Genomic DNA, 24117 nt, shown 5'->3' with positions numbered 1-24117 from the left:
CTTTGAGGAACGTATACACGGCCTTAATAAGATCAGTCATAGAATACGGACTAATAGTGTATGGGTCAGCTGCATATTCTTCTCTTCAAAATTTAGATAGGCACAAGCACTAAGGATATGCTGTGGGGCAGTAAGATCTACACCAGTGTCGGCACTTCAGGTAGAGGTCGGAGAAGTACCTATTTCTTTGAGGAGAAAGCAGTTAATTGTTAATTACTGGGCAAATCTACAGGGTCATAAAGATACTCACCCTACTAAACAAACTGTACAAACAAGTTGGGAAAGTAACAAAATAAAAAAAGAAAGTTTTTGTTTTTGTGTTTCGGAAATATGTGAGGAATTCAAAGTTAAAGAGTGGAATATTAGTCCGACGGTGTTGTTATCAGCTGTTCCACCATGGTTGCTACCTCAACCTATAGTAGATTTGTCACTAGTGAAACGGGTACATTCAATGAAAAACAAATTCAATGTACAGGCTTATGTGAACACTGTTCTACATGAACAATATGGGCAGTTTATAAAAATATTTACTGATGGATCCAAAAATCCAGAAAATGGTCTAACTAGTTGTGCATCTTGTGTTCCTGAGTTAAAAGTCAAAGTGGGAAAGCGTACAAGTGATCACATTGCAGTATATACAGTAGAGATGATGGCTATCTATCTAGCACTTCAGTGGGTAGAGGAAATACAGCCAATGCGAGTGGTCATTTGCTCTGACTCCAGTGCAGCTCTGGAGAGTATAAACAACTTCTCTTCAGAATGTCGTCAGGATATTTTACATGAAATTTTACAAAGCATGTTTAGGTTAGTTCATCTGGGAATTGTTGTTCAATTTGTGTGGGTTCCAGCGCATGTGGGTATTAGAGGGAATGAAGTAGTGGATCAACTGGCAAAATGTGGTTTGAAAGCAAACCAGATTGATATTATGGTACCCATCAGTAGAGCAGAAGTCAAATCTTTTACAAAAGTGGTTATCAAGCAACAATGGCAAAAACTATGGGACAGTAACACCAAAGGAAGACATTTATATCAGATACAAAGGGAAGTAGGATCAGGAAGCACGTGGGGGAGTAGTAGAAGAGAACAGAGCATTAACAGCAGGATACAATTGGGACACTCTGGACTAAACTCATCACTGCATCTGATTGGAAAACATCCAAATGGCAATTGTGATGGTTGCCAACAACCAGAGACAATACATCATGTATTTTTTAGCTGCCCGGATTATAACAGACAAAGATTCATTCTGAAAACTGCACTGGAACAACTCAACATCAAGGACATGGATTTCAAGGCAATATATGAAAGTAAATCAAGAAATGAAGCAAACAAGCTGATCTTCAAATTCCTCAAAAGAAAAGTGAAAAGTTAGGACGATTCTAAGGGCCCGTGACTGACAGGAGCCCCAAAAATTGTAGAACATTAAGAAAAAAATGTTTAAGGGATCTTTCATCAATCATCAATAATTAACATTAATATAACATTATATTGATAATGTACTCACTAAACTTACGATTCATTTAACTTTTTTTGTTCGAAAAGTTAATTATCCAAAGCCTCTGTACACCCCCCTCTATTTACATGTAATGGTTTGGTCCTGTCTCCAAACGCTGTTTGGCACCGCATTTTATAGCAGAGTGAGAGCATGTGAGGCAGGGATGCGAGTACTTACGTGTGTACGATGTCTCAACGACAGGGCCGTGGGAAGTAGGGGTGCTGAGGGTGCTGCAGCACCCCCTGATGGAGGACAGGGAATCTGCACGTCCACAAGATTAAATGGAAATATAATACAAAAAAACGAATTTTCAGCCCTGATGTAACAACATTCATAATTAAGTAAAGATAACACCCTTTTCACCCCGGTTACAGTTTCCATTTGCCCTGTACGATGAAAGTGGGGGATGTTGGCTTATGAGGCGCCCGCAGCTCACACACAGGACAGATATCAGCTGTCTGGACAGGACTGATAGCCAGACAGACTGAGAGGCTCAGTGAGGTAAAGGACTGAGTGTTTAGATAGTTCAATTTAGTCTAAGTTATCTCAGAGGGTCTCAAACGGTTTGTTAACAATTTATGTAAACAAATATTTCCAAGGCACACCTTTATAATTATTGGGATAAATAAAAACAGGTTTGAAATCATTCCAGTGCATAGGCTACTATAGGACAGTAAACCAGAAATATTGTTTAAATCTGGAGAGATTAAAGAATATGCATAAATAAATAAATTTTAACTGCTAAAATAAGAAATAAATGAACAACAAAAATAAAATAAGTTACATTTACTTGTTATTGGCTATGTCCACATACTTATTTGATTATTAAAATGTAAACCGATCTTTTCGATATGGGTGTTTAGAGTTGTACCCCTTAGATCTAGTCTCTGGCAATTCAGCTAAAAGTGCACCAGATTGAAGCATTTTACTTTATAATGTTGAAAAAAAATCTTCCCCCCTGACCCCCCTAGAGGATGTGATCCCCACAGCACCCCCCATTTGAAACATGTTCCCACGGCTATGCTCAACGACTAACAAAGTCAGGCTTTCAAGAAAGAAAAGAAAGGAGAGAAAGACAAGAGAGAGCGACAGTATGTCACCCAGTTTTGCTCTGATTTAGCACCACCATCAGGCCTTTTCATTTCCATTTCTGTTTTGTTGTCCATTTACACTTTAATACCTGCTTATTTTGTAGTTGGTATGAATATTTAATTAGAAAATCTGCTGCTTATGTTATTTTTTTTGTGATATCATTTTATAAATGATAATATTGGTGTTAATGTGCACTTTATTTTAATTGAAGTGGTCATGTATATTTAAGTTATATTTATTTTGATTTATGAATGTTCCATTCAAAAATGTTATTATTAAAAAGGCATGTACACCATAAAAGATGACTATTGAGGTCTATTGTCAGGAATGTTAGTGTTATATCAAATAGTGAATTCTTCTGCAGCAGAATGTTGCGCGTCTGCACAGTGTTATATTTTCACCGCTCAGTGTCAGTAAATATTGTGCAGTTAGTGTTGGACTACAAGATAGATGCAAGCCTGTACAGGTAGAGTTATTTAAAGCATAAATGAGTCGGTTGGGTTCTGGAGGTGTGGTTACAGCAATTGTGCATGGTTTGTGCGGCCTGGGCCTGGTGGTGGGGCCCAATGTGATATCTTTTCATGGGGCCCAAAATCCCTGGCGGCGCCCCTGCGCCCACCTGACACGACACTACGGTGGCTAAGAGACATTACCGTACATGGAAGATTAAAAGCGAATTGCAAATGTTATTGTAGCATTTTAAGCAACTATTAGGCAAACAAATTAATAACCTAGTCTATCCGTTTGAGACACAACAGTATAACTTTCAACCCAAATCATTTTGTCAACAAAACGGTGGTTTAGTAAACTATTTTTTATATATAAAATAGGTATTAATGAGATAATATATTAATTATGTTTGTCTAACCGCTACACATGTATTTATACATAAATGTAGATATTTGTGAACATCTAAATATAGTTGTTAAAGGTTTTAAGATATACATAATCACATCATGGGGTCATTAAGGACCAAATAAGGAGGGCCAGTCAGGCCACTAATGAGCTCAATCATTCATATGTATTATTATTACTTTACAAATTAAGAGTACTAGGGGTCTATTACAAAACCTTTGAAGTAATCGCATCAATTAACATAAATGTATGGCAAGTATGATCAAATTAACATAATGTGCCAATAGACAATCAACATGCTTGAATATAAAGGAAGAAGAACAATAAACAGATGAACATTTAGGTTTTATGTGTAAATTGTGAACAAACCATCTTAATACATCTAGCAGTCTAAGACAGCAAACTAAGCTTCTTTAACTGCTGTTAGAACACAGTTTTACCATGGGGTATTTCTAACAAGACCAAAAAGATATACGTACAAGGCTTCCAAAACAGAAGAAACCAACTCAATACCGTGTTTTAATTTCCTTCAAAACGACAAAAGCACTAATAAAAACCAAATAACAATAATATAAAGGAAAAGTACTTGAAGTGGTTGCCTGTTGGCTTGATAATTGTCTCTCTTTTAAACCTCAGGTCAATAATCTGCTTAGAAAGCTGAGGGTTATGCTAGGTTTCTTTTTCAGGAACGAGTCCTGTTTCTCGCTTGAGGCCAGTAAAAGGCTGTGACCTTTTTACCTGTGCTGGACTATGGTGATCCGATCTATATGAATGCACCTGCCCATTGCCCGAACAAGTTAGATGCCGCCTATCACAGCGCGCTGAAATGTGTTACTAACTGTAAAGTACTTACTCATCACTGTACCCTGTATGCCAGGGCAGGTTTGCCTTCTCTAACTGTACGGAGGCTCAGTCACTGGTAGATGTTCATCTATAAAGCCATGTTGGGTAAACTCCCATCTTATATCTGCTCTCTGATCACACGGAGAGTTGCAAGTAATTATTGCCTGAAATCTCATGATGTGTTTTTGTTACATGTGTGCCAAGTGCAAGGACTTGAAACTGAGCAATTTGGTTCCACTGCATGATTTTAAAGCTTGGATAGATGCTATGCAATTTGATACTGTTGGTACCTGTCATTGTCTATAGGTATGTAAATGTAGCCCTGTAAATATGTTGTATGATGTCCTTTTTGTTTTCTGTTTTCATGTGTAACCGACTTTGCTGCAGGTCTCTCTTGAAAAATAGATCGATGATCTCAATGGGATTCACCTGGTTGAATAAAGGTTTGAAATTAAATGACATCTGATGTTAGAAATAGGAATATAAGGCTAACAATTATAGTATGTTTGCTAAAGGAGAATATTTGTATCTCATAAAAATAAGTCCCATAACATCTTCTGTATAACAAGTCCTATTTGCAATGACCTAAAAATGGTTTTCAACGTAACCCTTCTCTTGCGTTCCCATACTATTTTCGGTCAAAATTGGCTGGTGTTTTGCACAGTGATATTTCTGGAACCCCTTATCCCATTTTGATGGTTGACATCTCATTTGAACAGTCAAAGCCAGAATGACAGCAGGGGTGAATTTCATTTTATAATTTTGCAATAAGTCAAAGGTATGTTTACTGTATATTATACAAATGCTTGTCATGTAGGCATACTGGAGATGGAAAGGCTTTAGTCAGTGTTGTAGCTGAGATTCTTACCTTTCCAATGATTTATGGGATGTATTAATAATAACTTGGAGATAGCGCCTTTCATGAGACCCAAGGTCGCTTTAAAAAGAAGAACAGGAGTAGAAACAAACATAACAAAAGGCAGTCAGACGAACAATTAGATAGACAAAACAACATAGATTTGGGGCCAAAGGCCTTGGCAGACAGATGGGACTTGAAGGCCCTTTTGAAGGCGTCAAGCGTGGGGATGTTGCAGATCTCCGCAGGGAGAGCGTTCCAGAGAGTGGGGGCTGCCATACTGAAGGCTCTGTCCCCGAAGGATCGCAGGTTGGTGCGGGGGGCCAGAGTCTGAAGACCGCAGGTTCCGGGGAAGGGCATGTGGGAATTGTATTGATTTGATACAAGCAAGCCAGTGTTTCATTGTGTACTTTCAACTGCAGTATATGGTCCGGCAAGTTCAGCATTCACTGTGATGAATATAAAATAAGACACTGATACCGTTTTCCTCAATGAACATTTATTGAACAGAACATCATGTGGAAAATCAGAGGGGCACCATTCAAGCTGGTCTGCTTAATAAAAATAAAAACAAAAAATAACCTATTAAATTGATCCCAACAGTCAAATTAACATGATTTTAAGTAAAAATGTAAGCAGCCAGGATTGACCTGCAGGAGGTTAAAGCCTATTTAAAAACTCCTCGGAATCCAAAGCTCTTCGGAATCTTTCACAAGTCCTTCAGACAAAGTTCCATCTCACTGATAAGACAAGATGGTATAAAGAAGTCATATATGTAATATTATAAATTCACATTCATAAGGGGTTGTACACTTTAATGGAAATTGTATTAGCATTCTCCTCATGTTTCCAGCTTACCTCCAGTCATACTCGGGTCCACATTTATACGTTTCCTTGGCTCTTTCAAGGGAAACCGAGTATGCTAACTGAACGAGCGTGTTCAGTTAGCATATATGCTAACTGAACGTCGAGCATGTCAAGCTAAGATATATATATATATATATATATATATATATATGTATTCCATTCCTTTATATTTAATATTTAAAATACAAATTAGCTAAATAAACACAATTACACTGCGCTAAACAGCCAAATCGACAAACAAACGAGAACCTAAATAGTATGTAATTATATCTAAAACCACAATACGTCAATTACCTGTACTCGGTGCACCATATTGTTTGTTGTCTGTTCTCCTCCATAGAGGTTTCTCAATACTCTAATTTCCCCTCCTCGACTCCTCGTTCCTCCGGTTGTGACCCGGAAATGGATTTCAGCGCGCGCCATGTTGAAGGACATCTTCCATCTAAATGCACATCGAGGACCGAGCATCGAGCATCGAGGAGGCTCTCTGGAGGAGCTCTAACCGAGGAGACACTGATGGGTCCTCCACGGCTCCTCCACGTCCTCCTCCATCATTTCCGGGAACGGTGGAAGCGTTACGCACGGCCGGACTTATCTCAGCCAATGACAGCTCTGCATGCATCTCCTGGATATTATTTTAGTAACCGCTTGAACGGCCGCAATGTTTACAGTGAGAACAGCTGCGAGGTCCGTGCAGAAAGCAGAGCAGTGTGTAAAATATATATCACTCAGTATAACAGGCCTACATTACTCTCTGTATTTGTATGCTGTAGTTAATATCTACAAACAAAGAGTCGATATTTTTCTAAGACCATTTAGTGCTTCACATAATAAAATACACAACGGCTGTAGCCTGATTATGCTTTAGGAGCTTAAGTGTGTGTGGTACAGTGTGTAGGTGTGTGTGTGGTACAGACTGTATAACCAGTAGTCGAGTTGAGGGGGGATGGGGGGGATGGCATCCCCCTTAGGTATTAAAATGGTCAAAACCGTCCCCCTTATGAAATGGCCATCCCCCCTTCCCATCCCCTGTTATTTGATCAATTAATGTGGAAATATTGCCAATGTTTAATTTTCAACATTCTACATTTTATATGTGCACGTCACGTGCCCCTCGTCCACATTATTTTAGCCGCTAAAATACTGTTGACGAGGGGCTCGTGCACATATCACGATCACGAAATTGATGTCAAGTCAGTCAGCGTCAACGATAGCAGCGCAGCCTGTGCAAGCATCATGGCCAGTAAGCGACAAGGACAGCTTGACCTGAGGGACTACTTCGGCTTTAAGAGGACAAAAAGTACCACTGAAGGTAAGTCAAGAATACTTTTGATATGTCACCAAATGTGTAATCTCTGGACAGAGGCGATAACAACAGAGTTATAGTTTGGGAGCTTACGTTTTTTTTCTTGTTAACTAGCCTAACGCCAGGCAGCTAGTACTAGCTGCTATAGTAACCAACGTCAGGTTAGACCTTTCTTATATTCACAAAGTTAATGTCAGATTTGATTTCTTTTTCACATGGAATATCTCGCAGGGTTTCCCACAGCTCTTTACTGCTTAGGCGACCGCTAAGCAACACACTTAACTAGCCTAGACATGTTCAGTCGGGGAAAAAAATTAAATGTAATTTAGGATGAGGCAGAGCAAGCTAGTGTACAAGCAGAGACGACAGGGGCAGAAGAACACAGAGAAGAACAGGTGTCGTTGACGGTTCCTGAAACAGCCGGTGAAGTTCAGTTAAGGATGGTAGATAGTCCAAGTTTGGGATTCTTCAGTATGAAAACTGGTTCCGAAAGAACCCATTTGAATTAAGGTTCCTGGAGGATCTTTAGGCTGATTTTGTGTATCAATTCGATGATCATGTATCCACTAGTGATTTAAGCACTTTGTTTGATAAGCTTTCCATTCATTTTAGTGAGATCATATAATATAAATTAAGTGTGAAAATTGCACCTTTAGTCACTGTGAGCGACCAAAATGTATTACCTAAAAAGCTTTAAATGTGATGCATGCCTCCGAATCGTGTGATAGCGGCTTCTGGTGGTTGAATGTCATCGCTCTTATTTTATATGAAAAAAAAACACAACTTGACAGTAGGCCTACTTCACTGTCTGCTCATTCTAACAAAACCATAATGCCTTTGTTTTCTTCATATAGAGGATAATCATGGCGAGGAAGCAGGAAGGAGAGCTGAGGAGACTAGAGCAGAGGAGACTAGAGCAGAGGAGACTAGAGCAGAGGAGACTAGAGCTGGAGAAGGAACAGGTTTGATATTTCTAAATAGACACTTTTCTTTTTCGAAGAGGGGGAAATGTAGCTAATCCTACCAAGGGGGGGTTTTAACATAGATTTTATGTTTTTGTGGTAGAAAAAAGAAGAGAGGAGGAGGCAGAAGCAGGGCGAGATAGTGTCGATGATTCTGACCAAAATAACCAGGGAGATAATGAGCAAGATATCCCTGAATGCTGGACATCTACCAAGTTCAGGGAGAAAAAAAAGTATTATCCATGGCTAATATGTCAAAGCAAAAAACTTGGCTGCCTAACCTGCCAGAAAATGAAAGTGGTTGGGCCAAGTACAGGTGGGAGCAGCCAGTTGCATATTGCTGAGGAGCGGTCCAACGTTAAGGTTACAGCCTATGGTACAAACCGAGCAGCACAGCTGCAGTCTCTTCGTAAGAAAATACACAAGCATAAAATGTCAGAGTATCACCAAGCAGCTGAGAAAACCATGGAAAAAGCAAAAGAAAAGACATTGGAAACATTGACTTCTGAAATGCAAAGGGATCACTTCTTAACTACTGATAGGGTATTTCGTACAGTTTACAAGATTGTGAAATCTGGAAGGCCTTTCACAGATCTACCGTCCGATATTGATCTGCAAGTCTTGAATGGACTAGACATGGGAAGAACTTTACATTCAGACTATTCCTGTGCAACAATCAGCCAACACATAGCAAATGAAATGCGAAAGAAAGTAGTTGGAAAGGTCCTTCAAAGTGGAACAAAACTTTCTGTTATGATAGATGAAGCTACAACTGACAGTAAAAAATCAGTATTGATCATTTATATTAGAGCGAGCTTAGGGATGAGTGAAGAGCCCCTAACATTCTTCTTGGATCTAGTTGAGCTTTCTGCTACCAATGCAGGTGAAATCTATCAAGCTCTAATGAAAAATCTGTCACATCATGGCTTCTCTGAAGCTATTCTGAGTGAACGCTTTGTTTGCTTTGCATCAGATGGAGCTTCTGTAATGCTTGGAAGTAAAGCAGGTGTTGCAACCAAAATCGTAGAAAAGTTTCCAAACGTAATGGTGTGGCACTGCATGAACCACCGTCTTGAGCTGAGTGTTGGAGATGCTGTTGAAGAAACTGTAGGGATGAATTACTTCCAGTTTTTCTTTGACAAAGTGTACAGTCTCTATCATGCATCGGCCAAAAACCGCCGTGAGCTCACTGAATGTTGTGAGGAACTTGCTTTACAGCACTGGTTCTCAACGGGGGCGGTACCGCCCCCCAGGGGGCGTTCAGAGAACATCTGGGGGCGCTGGAAGCAATATTTTTGAAAGGGGGGCGTTGAGGTGTTCTTGGGGGGCGTTCACGCATAATGTCTTTTTGTCATGAAAAACGCTGGCCACAGCGTCTTTTCCTGTACAAAAAGCAGCTGTCAGCATCTTTTGTTGCTATAGGAAACCACAACTCTGCTTGCGATTAGTCAGCTGTCAGCAGTGTTATTACGCGTACGTTCGTAAGTGCACGAACGGTCAGTCCGCTCGGACAACCCGTCTGTTCCGCCAGAGCACCCAGCTGTGAGCGCTCAGAGCGCAGCGCTCTGGACTGTGGAACGGGGACGCTCGGAGCGCTCTGAGCGGATTTACGAACGTACCCTACAAAAAGCAGCCGGGAGCGGACCGGAAGTCGTTGTAATTTTGGGATCGCGACTGTTAATAATCTGTTTCACTTTGTTACATTTTGATATGTTTTGATATGACAAATTCCACTAACAGATTCGAACTAAGTGAAAATAATACCCGTTTCTATGTCTGCTACGACATGGAAGAGCTGGCTAGCCAGGCCGCTCCACACAGAGCTCTGTTTGTTCAAAATTACAACGACTTCCGGTCCGCTCCCGGCACGATGTCTTGTCATGTCACCAGCTAGCCCTCTAGCGTTTGCCGCCATATCGTGACACTACCCCCCCCCCCCCCTAAATATTAGCATCATAAAACAACAAAAATCATATCACATCAGCAAAATGGCCGCGAAAAAGATAAAATGCAGACAGTACTCTATTGAATATCTTAGCTATGGCTTCATACCGTCTCCTACCAATGCACAACTCCCAATGTGTTTACTTTGCGAACATGTATTTTCCAATGAGGGAATGAAACCCTCACGTTTAAAGGAGCACCTTACCAAGATCCACCCGGATAAGGCAGATAAGGAGCGTCCGTTCTTCCAGGCCCTCAAAGAGAAACATGGTAGGAGCACCATCAGCAGTCTCTTCTCTAGGAAGACCACCCAGACTGACAGCGGGCTAATAGCGTCATATAACATCTCCTTGCTGATAGCCAAATGTGGGCAGCCGTTCACAATCGGAGAGAAGTTGGTACTCCCTGCCATCAAAGAGGTCATATCTACTGTGATGGAGCGTGATCCCACACAGGTGCTGAAATCCATCCCACTCAGTAATGACACCGTAGCACGCAGGATTGATGAAATGGGCGCTGATACAGAGGAGCAGCTGTGTGCCATCCTGCGGGAAACTCCATTCAGCCTTCAGCTGGATGAGACAACCACTTCTGACAACAATGTTCTGTTGATGGCCTATCTCCGCTATAGCACCTCCAACAGTCAGGAGATTGCTGAGGAATTTTTATTTTCCAAATATCTCCAGTAGGGCCTGGCTCATTTTGTGGCATCTGCAGGCAGTGGCAAGTACTTCCGGCATCTGCCAAGGAGGCCGCTACTCCGTGGTATCTGTGGCAAGTATATGCCACATATGTGGTATCTGTGGCACAACTTGCCGTGGCAAGTATATGCCACAACTTGCCGTGGCATGTAAATGCCACAAGTTAAGAGAAGGTTTATGGTAGCTGCCACTCGCCTTCTGTGGCAAATGCTGATATTTAAACCCGTATTTATCGCGTAAAATGTCGCTGTTTTGGCATGACTTTATCGGACTGATCTGTACACAAGACTGATGATCTGTTACTGATGGTCCGATCTCTATTTTTCAAAAAGATTAAACATTATATGTTGTATAGATTTTACTTGGAGAACGTGGTTTGTTAAAATAAATAAACGTGCTATTTTTATGATAATACTCAAGATATATTATTAGTAAGTTGACATAAAGATCTAACATTGTTGACCAGAGGTGGGAAATAGGCTAACTTGTATACTCAAGTAGCCTACTGTACTTGTGATTTAGAAATAGCCTACTTGTGCTATAAGGATAAGGACAACCAAGCGCAAAGCCTACAAGCACTGAAAAACTGGCAAGGGGAGACGGATGAGCATGACTCAGCGTTCTGTCAAGAACTCGAACAATATAAATTGTTCACCAGTTTCAAAACGCAATAAAAGGGTGGATAAAAAAGCATGCATTGTGTCTCGATTTTTAATATACTGTCATGATTGTCTTAACGGAATAACATGGTTTGTTTAGATTCACTGATATCAATATCTAATAAGAATAATCTGAAGCATTTAAACAAAAATGTTCAACCAGAATTAAAATATTAAACAACAAAACAGATACAATGACATGAATCTGTTTATTAACAACGAAAATGATACAAATTAAGTACATATGCCTGGATTTAAAATAACACATTTATACATGTGTACAATCAAATATAACTGTCCTTTGCCTCATTTATAAAATATAAATCTTAGCATCTCACTAGCAGTGGCAACTGCAATCAGTTACAGCTGCCCTAAGTCTGTAGCCAAGTCTAATAACACCATTGTACACGTTGCTGTGTCAATACAGATATTTATTTTTTAATTATTTGTCTTTACTAGTAACAATACACCTGGTTATCGTAGCAAGCAGTGGAAACTCCCCTCAGGAAGCGACAATTTCCAAGGGCTTGCGTTGCAACGCTCACTTGACAATATTTCTTTTTTTATTACAATATAGGCCTATGTTTAGCCTACTATCATAGATATAGCACGTTTGTTTATTTTAGCAAACCAAGTAGGCTATTCCAAGTAAAATTGAATATAAATGATAATTTATTATCTTTTTGAAAAATAGAGATCGCACATCAGTCCTGTGATAGTCCAGCGACATTTGACACGATAAATACGAGTTTAAATATCATCATTTGCCACGGAAGGCGAGTGGCAGCTACCGTAAAACTTCTCTTAACTCTGGCATCTTGTGGCAACTCCCATTCAGCATGCGCAAATGCCACGGCAAGTTGTGGCATATACTTGCCACGGCAAGTTGTGGCATATGCTTGCCACGGCAAGTTGTGGCATCTGTGGCATTTACTTGCCACGGCAAGTTGTGGCATATACTTGCCACGGCATATACTTGCCACAGACGCCACAGAGTAGTGGCCTCTGTGGGAAATGCCACAAATGCCAAGGCACATGCCACGGCGAGTAGTGTTCTAGTATGATAAATAAAATAACATTGTACCTTGAAAACCAATGCATTCGTTCATTTGATACGTTGGTGGTTTTAGGTAGGCTATACAGCGACCCCTGGCAGTTCTAGTGTGAAGTAAAAGTAGAAGTAGCCAACCTAAATGTTGGAATACTCTGTTACAAGTAAAAGTCATGCATTAAAATGTTACTCAAGTAAAAGCGCAAAATGATTAGCATAACAATATACTTAAAGTGCATATTACATGTTTTCATTATAATGATTGATCATGAAAGTGTTCTCAAAGCTGGTAAAGGTGCAGCTAGTTTTAATGACTTTGTATACTGTAGTAGGGTATCTTGTGAATTTACTCCAGGAGAAACTATAAAGTCTGATTTAAGACTATATTATATGTATCATCATTAATCAGAATCTGTAGTAAGTAACTAAAGGTAGCGTATTAAATAAATGTAGGGGAGTAGGCTACAATTACACAATTTACCTCTGAATTGTAGTGGGGTAAGTAACCTACTACGTAATATACCATATACATACTCAACTAAAGTACAAGTAGGCTATTTCTAAATCACAAGTACAGTGCTTGAGTATACAAGTTGGCCTATTTCCCACCTCTGGTCAACAATGTTAGATCTTTATGTCAACTTACTAATAATATATCTTGAGTATTATCATAAAAATAGCACGTTTATTTATTTTAACAAACCACGTTCTCCAAGTAAAATCTATAGAACATATAATGTTTAATCTTTTTGAAAAATATGATCGGACCATCAGTAACAGATCATCAGTCTTGTGTACAGATCAGTCCGATAAAGTCATGCCAAAACAGCGACATTTTACGCGATAAATACGGGTTTAAATATCAGCATTTGCCACTGAAGGCGAGTGGCAGCTACCGTAAACCTTCTCTTAACTCTTAACTTGTGGCATTTACTTGCCACGGCAAGTTGTGGCATATATAAGTTGTGGCATATACTTGCCACGGCAAGTTGTGGCATGGTTGTGGAATATACTTGAACCACGGCAAGTTGTGGCATCTGTGGCATATACTTGCCACAGATACCACATCTGTGGCATATACTTGCCACAGATACCACGGAGTAGCGGCCTCCTTGGCAGATGCCGGAAGTACTTGCCACTGCCCGCAGATGCCACGAAATGCGCTTGCTGTCTCTCAATATCTGGTCACAGACACCAAGGGCCAGACCATTTTTAATGCACTGGATAAGTCAATCCCGATCAACAACATCCTCGCATGTGCTACTGACGGTGCCCCTTCCATGGTTGGCAGGTACCGTGGCTTCACCACTCTGCTGAAGGAGCAGGTCCCGCATGTCCTCACAGTCCACTGTGTCTTGTACCGCCACAACCTTGTGGCCAAATCTAAAAGTCCACCTCTCCACGAGTCTCTCAATGTTGCAGTAAAGGCAATAAACAAAATAAAAGCCCACGCCCTGAATAACAGATTGTTCCGACAGCTGTGTCAGGAAAATGATGAGACCTTTGAGCGTCTTCTTCTCCACACTGATGTCCGCTGGTTCTCAAAAGGAAACTGCCTTGCTCGTTTTTGTGAGCTGTTTGACAACATCGTGGAGTTCCTGGAGGAGGTGGATGCAGCTCTCGGAGAACAGGTGTCATCCAGCCGCTGCGACATCATGTACCTCGCAGACTTCTTTGGCAAAATGAATGAAGTCACGCTGAAGCTCCAAGGAAAAGGAGTTACTCTGATCCAGAGCAAGGCGGTCATCCACAGTCTCACCTCCAGGCTGGATCTATACCGGCAGAGCATAGGCAGGAGGCAGTTTGCTCATTTCCCGCTGTTGACCAAGGTGATCTAGCCTAGGCTACTAAATAATGATAATAATAAATAATACATGTCATAAATGGAGGCTACTCTATGCAACACTATATTTGTGTTCCTGGTTAGTATAAATAACTTATGTTCTGAATGTATTATGAGAATAAAGAAACATCAATTAGTAAACACAGACCACCTGAGGATGGTGAATGCCGACTTGAAGATCCGCTTCAGAGATCTTTTGGACCTCGATGTTCCCACCTGCAGCCCTTTCAGGCGGACGTGGCGGAATGCGAGCCAGCAATACAGGAGCATCTCATCGACATCCAGAGTGACGATGAGGCCCAGGCTATTTTCCGCACCTCTGGCTGGGGCAACATGTGGGTCAAATACTCTCAGCGTTACCCGGCTCTCTGGGAGAAAGCTAGGCTGCTTCTTCTGGCTTTCCCAACCACAAACCACATACCTCGTGGAGCAGGGATTCAGCCAGGTCCTCCACATGCAGTCCAAGTACCGCAATCGCTTGAACTTGACGGCCTCAGGTGCACTGCGACTGAAACTAAGTTCTCTGCAACCCGCAGTGAAGAAACTGGCGGAGAACCACCAAGTGCAGGGCTCACACTAACCTTCCCCCCCTGCAATTTGGCGAAATGCAACACCTTTCCGACCTGTTAGTTCTGAAGGCCTAATGTACAGTTTTGTAGCCTACTGTTTGTTCTGCACTGGACATGTGTGAAATTGCTGCTGTTCCGTAGCAGTCTGTTTGTATTCTCTGCTCTTGTCTGAGTTTGTTTAACACTCATAAATATCATTTTAATTCACATTCACATGGCTTTTCTGCTCTCTGGTAAACTAATGATAATGATATTCCAACTGCCCAGTTAAATCAAATCTATTATTTGGCATTCAGTGACATGCTTTTTAAATGATATAACACAGAATATTAGTCAACATTAATATTCAGAGAAGAAAATAAGTCTACTTTTTTTGATGGGGGGCGGTAAGAGACCTGGATAATGGACAGGGGGGCGCTGGCCCAAAAAACGTTGAGAACCCCTGCTTTACAGTGTCTGAACATAGGGAGAATTCTCAGCACTAGATGGGTGGCATCCAGTTACAGGACCATTAAAGCTGTATGGCAGCAGTACCCTGCAATCCACAAGCACTTTTCCAATGCCTCAGTTGATCCTAAAAGAAGTTCAACAGAGAAATGCATGTTCAGTGGTTTAATAGATCGCCTTTCTAATGTCACCTTTGTGCACAATCTTGGAATCATGTATGATGCTTTAGAAGAGTTGTCTGAATTCTCTCTCTCTCTCTTCAAGACAGAAACATGACGCTCCCCAAGGCTGTAGCAATACTCAGTCGGCAGGTCCGTGTGTTGAAGTCCATGGCAGAGCAGCCTGGACCAGCGGCAGAAGTGGCTCAGACTGCAATCGGTTTGAAGCTATTCAAAGGGGTGCCACTAACAAATAATTTAAGACACAGCAGAGAAATAAACCACCAACATTTTTTCCATGCTTTGGCTGCTAAAATTGAGACAAGAATGGGATCACTGCCTGGAAAACAGAGAAGCAAAGAAGAGTACCAGAGCTTTCTTGACAATGTCAAAGTGCTGCAGCCATCAAACTGGCCAGATGTGTGTGGTGTTCGTTATGCCGAAAAGGAAATACAGGAACTCTGCTCCTTTTTCAAGCTTGATGATGCCAGACAAATTCAGAGAGGAATGAGGGAATATGTTGATATGGTAAAACTCAAAACTGTTGATGAAATGACACCACAAGCACCAGAAGAGCTAAAACCCCTCCTTCAAGCAGTGAACACACTGGTCATCTCCACAGCTGAGTGTGAGCGTGGGTTCAGTCAGATGAACATTTTAACCACAACTAGAAGCACGCTAGAGGTAAAAAGTATGTCAGCCTTGCTTTTCATCAAGTGTGTTGGCCCTCCACTACAAATGTTCAAACCAGAAGTTTATGTCAAGTCTTGTCTTCAAAGTCATAGCTTGGCTAATGATCTGAGAGCAAGAGCCCGGAAAGTTGTCATTAAAAAACATGATTATGAAACTCTTTGGAAGATCCTATGAGATACTACAGTATAGGGGAGAATTGGGTTGGTAGCCATTGAATAAAACTGTTTATTTGTATTTGTATATCATATTATATGTATTATTTTCAGATTTTGTAAATAGTACATTTGTTTAATCCATGTTCTTGCACTTGAATTAAAATGGACTTGACTAGAGAGGATTCATGTTCAATGTTTTGTGAGGTTTTGTTTCAACATTTAATGGATGAATTCCCAGTAGATTTATAGGTATTGTGATTGTGAAGTTGAAGTTGAAGTTGCACTTGCACCCAGTGGGAAAATGTGTCCTCTGCATTTACCCTAACTATGTAGGAGCAGTGGTAGCCATGGGACCAACTCTAATTCTGAGGTGCCTTGGTCAAGATCAATGACAGGAGTATCTGACACGTAATATATCCATTGCATGCAAGTTGTTTTACAGTAATAGAATATAATAATTATCTTTGTGCTTAAACACTAATCAAAAGGGTACAACGTTGGTCTCCCACCAAATGCGCTGTCATCAGATCAAATTAAGGGCCCTTAAGGCAGTCAGCACCAAACATATATCCAGTCTACTCAACTACCCTGAATTGCAGGTTAGTTTTTGTTTTTAATCTCCGGGGGGGGGGGGCATGCAGATCCACCATCCCCCCTGGCTTTTTTTTACAACTTGACCACTGTGTATAACACACAGTGTTGTACAATGCGTAGATGCGGCGGACAGACGGGTCTCAATTAGTTTGGTTTGGTGTCCTATGCTTACTTTTAATACTTGTAAATACAACTTTTGGCCCGTAATTTCAATTCCCCATTTCAGCGACCAGAGAGAGGAGGGGGGGGGTTTATATATATATAGTCTGATTGTGTTAAGTATGAGAGCACTCTCATAATAACGTGTTTGATTCTGAAATTGTATATATTTCTATAAATGTTTGTATATGTCCGCATCTGTAGCCTGTTATTGTCTCATTATACCGCACTGTCAGTTAATTAAAAGTAAATATATAAGTCGTCATGAACACATCTGTGATCTGTCCATCAGACAGAGGGCTGCTGTGCCTCCTGTCATCATTAATGGACGTCTATTTAAAATGACCGCTCAGAGGAGAGGAGTTCTCATTTCTCTAACCGCCTGCTCTTTCCCCTCCTCTCTCCTCGGTTCCCCTCCTCAGTCCTCCGCTCGCATCTCCTGTGGGCGGGACTAAGTATCGAGGATAGGAGTCGAGGAGGGGAAATTAGAGTATTGAGAAACCTCTCATGTCTCCTTAAATATCCTTGCGTCAGCGTCTCACGTGTTGGGCGTGCTCTCTTCTGACCATATTTGGAAGTACAACTTCCTACAACTTCCTACAACTTCCTACAGGTTCAACCTCCACTGGCAACACACTCTCACTCCATAATCGTCCAGCTGCGAAGTTTGGTCAGGGTCCCGTGGCGTGCAGTTGTGACGCTCCTAGGCTCCTTCAGCTTCACAAAGGGACGCAAATAGCTTTCAACTGATTGCAATGTATTCCCATCATGGATGTATAATTGATTTTTTTTTTGTTGAAATTATGAATTATGAAATTTGAAAAAATAAAGAAATACGACAGATGTGTAATATATTTAATGCAGCCGAACAATTTATTACAATGCATTCATGTGATGACTTTCAAAGGGTAAAGCAAGCACTGCTGAATAAAGTATGATTTTATCTTTTACGAAACGTTTTTTTTCATATGGAATGCAGTTGGAGGTCAACCAATCACAGAGCTTGAGAACTAATCACGGGGTTTGTCAAACAGAGCACATGGTGTAGTCCTAAACGATAGCTAGTGGTTCTGGGTAGTGTAGTGTCTTCTTCCATCCTTTACTCCGAAAAAATATTTGTTTCTCCAAATCGAAGGGGAAAAATACAAAAGCATTGCACACAATTTAAACCAATCAATGTTGTGTTATTATCAAGGATAATCTGGTGTTTTTTAGTCGATGAGTAGTGCAGATATCACTGTAAAATAAATAGACAGTAAGGGGAATACTTACTTCCGGGTGTACAATTCTCCGTTATCCAATGGGAATGGACGCTCACATTGCCTTTAAGGGCAGCCGACACAAACGAATGCCGTGCTTCCACGAGCGTCAAATCCCGCCGCAGATGGGAATACATTGCAATCAGTTGAAAGCTATTTGCGTCCCTTTATGAAGCTGAAGGAGCCTAGGAGCGTCACAACTGCACGCCACGGGACCCTGACCAAACGTCGCTCCTGGACGATTATGGAGTGAGAGGCCGTTTCTCAATCGCGAGGAAACTGGCTTCCAAGCCAATATTTCAAGGATACTACGTCATCGAGTGCCGCCGAAGGACTGTTCCAATCTCCAGCATACTTGGAATTCCACCGAGGCCACGTCCTTGGTTTGGGGGTAATTTCGAGGCTGCACATGGGTAGACTTTGCGTCCTTCAAATCCCCACAATGCTTTGCGCACGGACCAATTTCAAAAACCCTTGCGGAGAATGGCTGAACCGACGCGGCACAGCACATATTTAAATCTAAGTATGTAGTGGCATAGAACATGTGTTGGTAAATATGTTACTTTGTTGCATTTTTTATCACCAAAAATGTGTTCCGTGAAAGTAAAGCAAGTTCATAATTAGATAGACATCGTGAGGTATTTATTTTAGGTACAGTTTATGTTGAAACCGTTAGAGAGAGTGGCACACTTGTTAGCCTGTTCCATTCTTCTTTGTTTTCCGAAGCCGTGGCTTGGAAGTATACTTGCTTCGTTTCTGAAGGAAGTGACTTGGAAGTATGCGACTACCAAGCCAGTATCCTCGCGATCGAGAAACGGCCAGAGTGTGTTGCCACTGGCCGCGGCCGCAGCTGGACCCTTCTCGAGATTTGGGGAAATTGGTCCGTGCGCAAAGCATTGTGGGGATTTTAAGGACCACCCATGTGCAGCCCATAGACTGGTGCAGCCTCGAAATTACCCCCAAACCAAGGACGCAGCCTCGGTGGAATTCCAAGTATGCTGGAGATTGGAACAGTTCGGCGGTACTCGATGACGTAGTATCCTTGAAATATTGGCTTGGAGGCCAGTTTCCTCGAGGTTGAGAAACGGCCATATGCTGTCTTGAAAACTATCATCAGAGTAACGTGATCTAATCAATAAATAAAGATTCAGCCGATAACACGAAAGCACATTAACATGCTACTTAACATGCAGAATGACGTCATTTTGCATGCTAAGTAGCCATCTGCTTTCTGGGACTAAATCTTTATCAATAAACCGATTTAACCGTTAAAAGTTCCTTCAAAATAAGAGTACCGATCTTATTACTATCAAAATAAAAGTGCAAAACGAAAATCTTACCATAAGAAAATATTGGCATACAAATATAATCATTTTTCTAAAAGGTAACTCATTTTAAATATAGTGTATTTATATATAATAATAATATTAATATTAGTAATAAGCTTTATATTTGTACAGTGTGCAACTCGATTTTGACAGAATAAAAACTGGTGACTTCTAGAATTGTGTGAGTAACATTCTGTTTTTAGACTTCTCTGTTTCAGTCTCTGTACTCTGTATAAATGCTCTGTAGTTGAGCTGACTGAAATTGTGATTTTAAATCTCAAAACCGCTACAGTATCTGTCAGGCAGAAACTTGGGACAAGTAATTTGACTGAAACCTTAGAACTGAACTAACTGACTGCTAGGGTTAAACTTTGATTTAAACATTTGTAGAATACTAAGAGCTTTATTGAGTAGGTGTAACTGTATTAAGGGTTAAACTCATAACTTTATAACTTAGGGTTTAATGTAATTGGAAAACCACTGTGACACTGAAAATACAATAACAACTCAGGAGGGAGCCAGTCTCGATTGAGGCCCATCAACTCTGATCTGCGGCCACTTCCCCCCCAGAAACTTTATTTAAGTCTCATCCTGGTCACTGACCTGCCAGTGTGCAACTCGATTTTGACAGAATAACAACTGGTGACTTCTAGAATTGTGTGAGTAACATTCTGTTTTTAGACTTCTCTGTTTCAGTGTGTGTACTCTGTATAAATGCTCTGTAGTTGATCTGATGGAAATTGTGATTTTAAATCTCAAAACCCCCCGCTACAGTATCTGTCAGGCAGAAACTTGGGACAAGTAATTTGACTGAAACCTTAAAACTGAACTAACTGACTGCTAGGGTTAAACTTTGATTTAAACATTTGTAGAATACTAAGAGCTTTATTGAGTAGGTGTAACTGTAATAAGGGTTAAACTCATAACTTTATAATTTAGGATTTAATGTAATTGGAAAACCATTGTGACACTGAAAATACAATAACAACTCAGGAGGGAGCCAGTCTCGATTTCCTTTTGAGGGCCACCAGCTGCAGAGAGTTAACTAATTAAAGGGGCGTGGCCCCACAGCTGTGAGAACTCAGCAATCAGGTGTCCATTTTAGGCAGCACTTTCCTGGAGCGTCAGACATTAGAGTCCTGTTGGAGTAAGACTGACAAAGACATTAGAGTCACGAGGGAGGCAAATCCTACTTTGATTGAGCTAAGTATCTCTAGTATTTTATTTGGTTTTTTTAGCCCCTCATGCTATAATCATGTGTATTTTCTCCATTCCTGTTCATGTGTCTTCCCGCAATTATCACTAAAAGAACCATCCTTCGGACAGCAGAGCGGAAATGGTGGAAATCCAAACACCATGACGACCTCCTAACCTATCAGGCTCTCCTCTCCTCTCCTCTTTCTCTGCTTCGATCTCTCAGGCAAAAAGCACTTTCTTTCAAAATAAGATCCAATCTTCTTATTCCAATCTCAAAAAACTATTTTCCATCTTCTCCACCCTCTTGGACCCCCCCAAAGCCCCTTCCCCCTCCTGTCTTCTGTCAAGCGACTTTGTTAACCACATTCGTTCTTCTTTTTCTGACTCACCTTTACTCACCGCTGGGTCACCAGACCCACCTTTCACCCACACACTGACCTCCTTCTTCCCTCTCTCTCCAAGTGAGGTTCTTACCCTCATTACCTCTGCCCGTTCTACCACCTGTCCTCTGGACCCTATCCCTTGAAACCTCCTTCAAACTATCGCTCCTGATATTGTACCGTTTCTCACCCATTTCATCAACACTTCTCTAACTTCTGGTCACTTTCCAAACAGTCTCATGGAGGCAAGAGTAAACCCTCTCCTAAAGAAACCCACTCTCAACCCATCTGATGTTATAAACTAAAGGCCTGTCTCTCTCCTCCCGTTCCTGTCTAAAACACTTGAACGCGCTGTCTTTAAACAACTCTCCTGTTATCTCCATCAGAACAACCTTCTGGATCTGCACCAGTCTGGTTTCAAGGCAGGTCACTCAACAGAAACAGCCCTCCTTGCTGTCACTGAGGAACTGCACACTGCTAAAGCAGCATCCCTCTCCTCTGTCATCATCCTTTTGGACCTGTCTGCTGCATTCGATACGGTGAATCATCAGATCCTCCTTCGCACTCTCCAAGAACTTGGAGTTTCAGGCTCTGCACTTTCCCTCCTCACCTCATACCTCAAAGACCGCACCTACAGGGTAACTTGGAGAGGGTGACCCTTGTCAATTAACTACAGGGGTCCCTCAGGGCTCTGTTCTTGGTCCCCTCCTCTTCTCTTTGTACACAAACTCGCTCGGATCTGTCATTAGCCCGCATGGTTTTTCATACCACTGCTACGCTGAGGACACCCAACTAATTCTGTCCTTTCCCCGCTCAGAGACCCAAGTCGTCGCACGCATCTCTGCTTGCCTAGCAGACATATCTCGGTGGATGTCTGCTCATCACCTCAAGCTCAACCTTTTCAAGACTGAACTGCTTTTCCTTCCGGGAAAAGATTGTCCCACTCTTGACCTAACAATCAACATTGGCCCCTCTGTTGTTTCCCCGACTCAGACTGCAAGGAATCTAGGTGTGAGCCTAGATAACAAACTGTCCTTCACTGCAAACATCGCTGCTACAACCCGCTGCTGCAGATACACGCTTTACAACATCAGGAGGATACGTCCCCAGCTGACCCAGAAAGTGACGCAGGTTCTGGTCCAGGCTCTCGTCATCTCACGCCTAGACTACTGAAACTCCCTTCTGGCTGGTCTGCCTGCATGTGCCATCCGACCTCTGCAGCTCATCCAGAATGCAGCGGCTCGTTTGGTCTTCAACCTTCCTAAATTCTCCCACAACACGCCGCTCCTCCGCTCCCTTCACTGGCTTCCGGTAACTGCTAGAATCCACTTCAAGACAATGGTACTTGCGTACCATGCTGCGAATGGATCTGGCCCTTCCTACATCCAGGACATGGTTAAACCGTATAAAAGCGTCAGCTAAATGCAATGTAATGTAATGTAATACCTATTACAATAATTGTAGCCAAACTCGCTTCAGGCAGTTCAATAGACAGATTAGTATAACATGACAGGATAAAAGCAATGTAGAGGAGCAGCTACATTTCAACACATACAGTATATCCCCGAAGATTAATACATGAAGACTTGTGACTCGGACTTGACTTGGACTCTTCTTGGGTGACTTGGACTCGGACTCGAACACAGGTAATGATGACTCGGACTAGACTCGGACACTCCTTGGGTGACTTGGACTCGGACTCGACTACGACTCTCCCTTGGTGACTCGGACTTGGACTCGGACTCAAAGAGTGGTGACTCGAGTGTGACTTGGACTCGTGAATTGGTGACTTGACTACAACACTGGTTTACACCAACAAGTAGATTTCCACATGTACCCACAAGTGACAAGGCACATACAGTAAATGCAGCACTTTTCATCTGAATGAATGTTCACCAGGCAGCTACCTTACGTTACATTACATTACATTACATTTAGCTGATGCTTTTATCCAAAGCGACTTACAATAAGTGCGTTCGACCAACAAAGTACAAACTTGAAGAAAACAGAATCATATAAGTACATCAGGTTTCATAGAGCTAAAACATTTCAATTTCATACTCAACTGGCTTTAGATAAGCCAGTCCTTTATTAGTATACAAGTGCTTTGTTAATAGTTCTATCGCTCGAAGTGGAGTCGAAAGAGATGAGTTTTCAGTCTGCTCCGGAAGATGTGTAAGCTTTCTGTCCTGATGTCAATGGGGAGCTCATTCCATCATTTTGGAGCCAGGATAGCAAACCCACGTGTTTTTGCTGATGGGAACTTGGGTCCCCCTTGCAGTGCGGGTGCAGCGAGCTGTTTGGCTGATGCAGAGCGGAGTGCACGTGCTGGGGTGTACGGTTTAACCATGTCCTGGATGTAGGAAGAGCCAGATCCATTCGCAGAATGGTACGCAAGTACCATTGTCTTGAAGTGGATTCTAGCAGTTACCGGAAGCCAGTGAAGGGAGCGGAGGAGCGGCGTGGTGTGGGAGAATTTAGGAAGGTTGAAGACCAAACGAGCCGCTGCATTCTGGATGAGCTGCAGAGGTCGGATAGCACATGCAGGTAGACCAGCCAGGAGGGAGTTGCAGTAGTCCAGGCGTGAGATGACAAAAGCCTGGACCTGCGTCGCTTTCTGGGTCAGCTGGGGACGTATCCTCCTGATGTTGTAAAAGGGTGTATCTGCAGCAGCGGGTTGTAGCATCAATGTTTGCAGTGAAGG

At 41.8% G+C, this 24117-nt stretch overlaps 1 protein-coding gene across 1 annotated transcript; it reads left to right on the top strand.

Annotated features, from left to right (window-relative positions):
* Positions 1 to 6941: 6941 nt before the first annotated feature.
* Positions 6942 to 17247, top strand: LOC307042140 (E3 SUMO-protein ligase KIAA1586-like). Its single transcript, XM_079685869.1, has 3 exons — positions 6942 to 7320; positions 8169 to 8276; positions 15755 to 17247. The coding sequence occupies exons 1-3, from the start codon at positions 7014 to 7016 to the stop codon at positions 16513 to 16515; spliced, it is 1176 nt and encodes a 391-aa protein (XP_079541995.1). The 5' UTR covers positions 6942 to 7013; the 3' UTR covers positions 16516 to 17247.
* The last annotated feature ends 6870 nt before the right edge of the window (positions 17248 to 24117 follow it).

Source organism: Notothenia rossii (assembly GCF_949606895.1).
Source record: "Notothenia rossii genome assembly, chromosome: 6".
Lineage (NCBI taxonomy): Eukaryota > Metazoa > Chordata > Actinopteri > Perciformes > Nototheniidae > Notothenia > Notothenia rossii.
The sequence above is the reverse complement of the archived record's forward strand: the minus strand, read 5'-3'. Positions and strand labels throughout refer to the sequence as shown.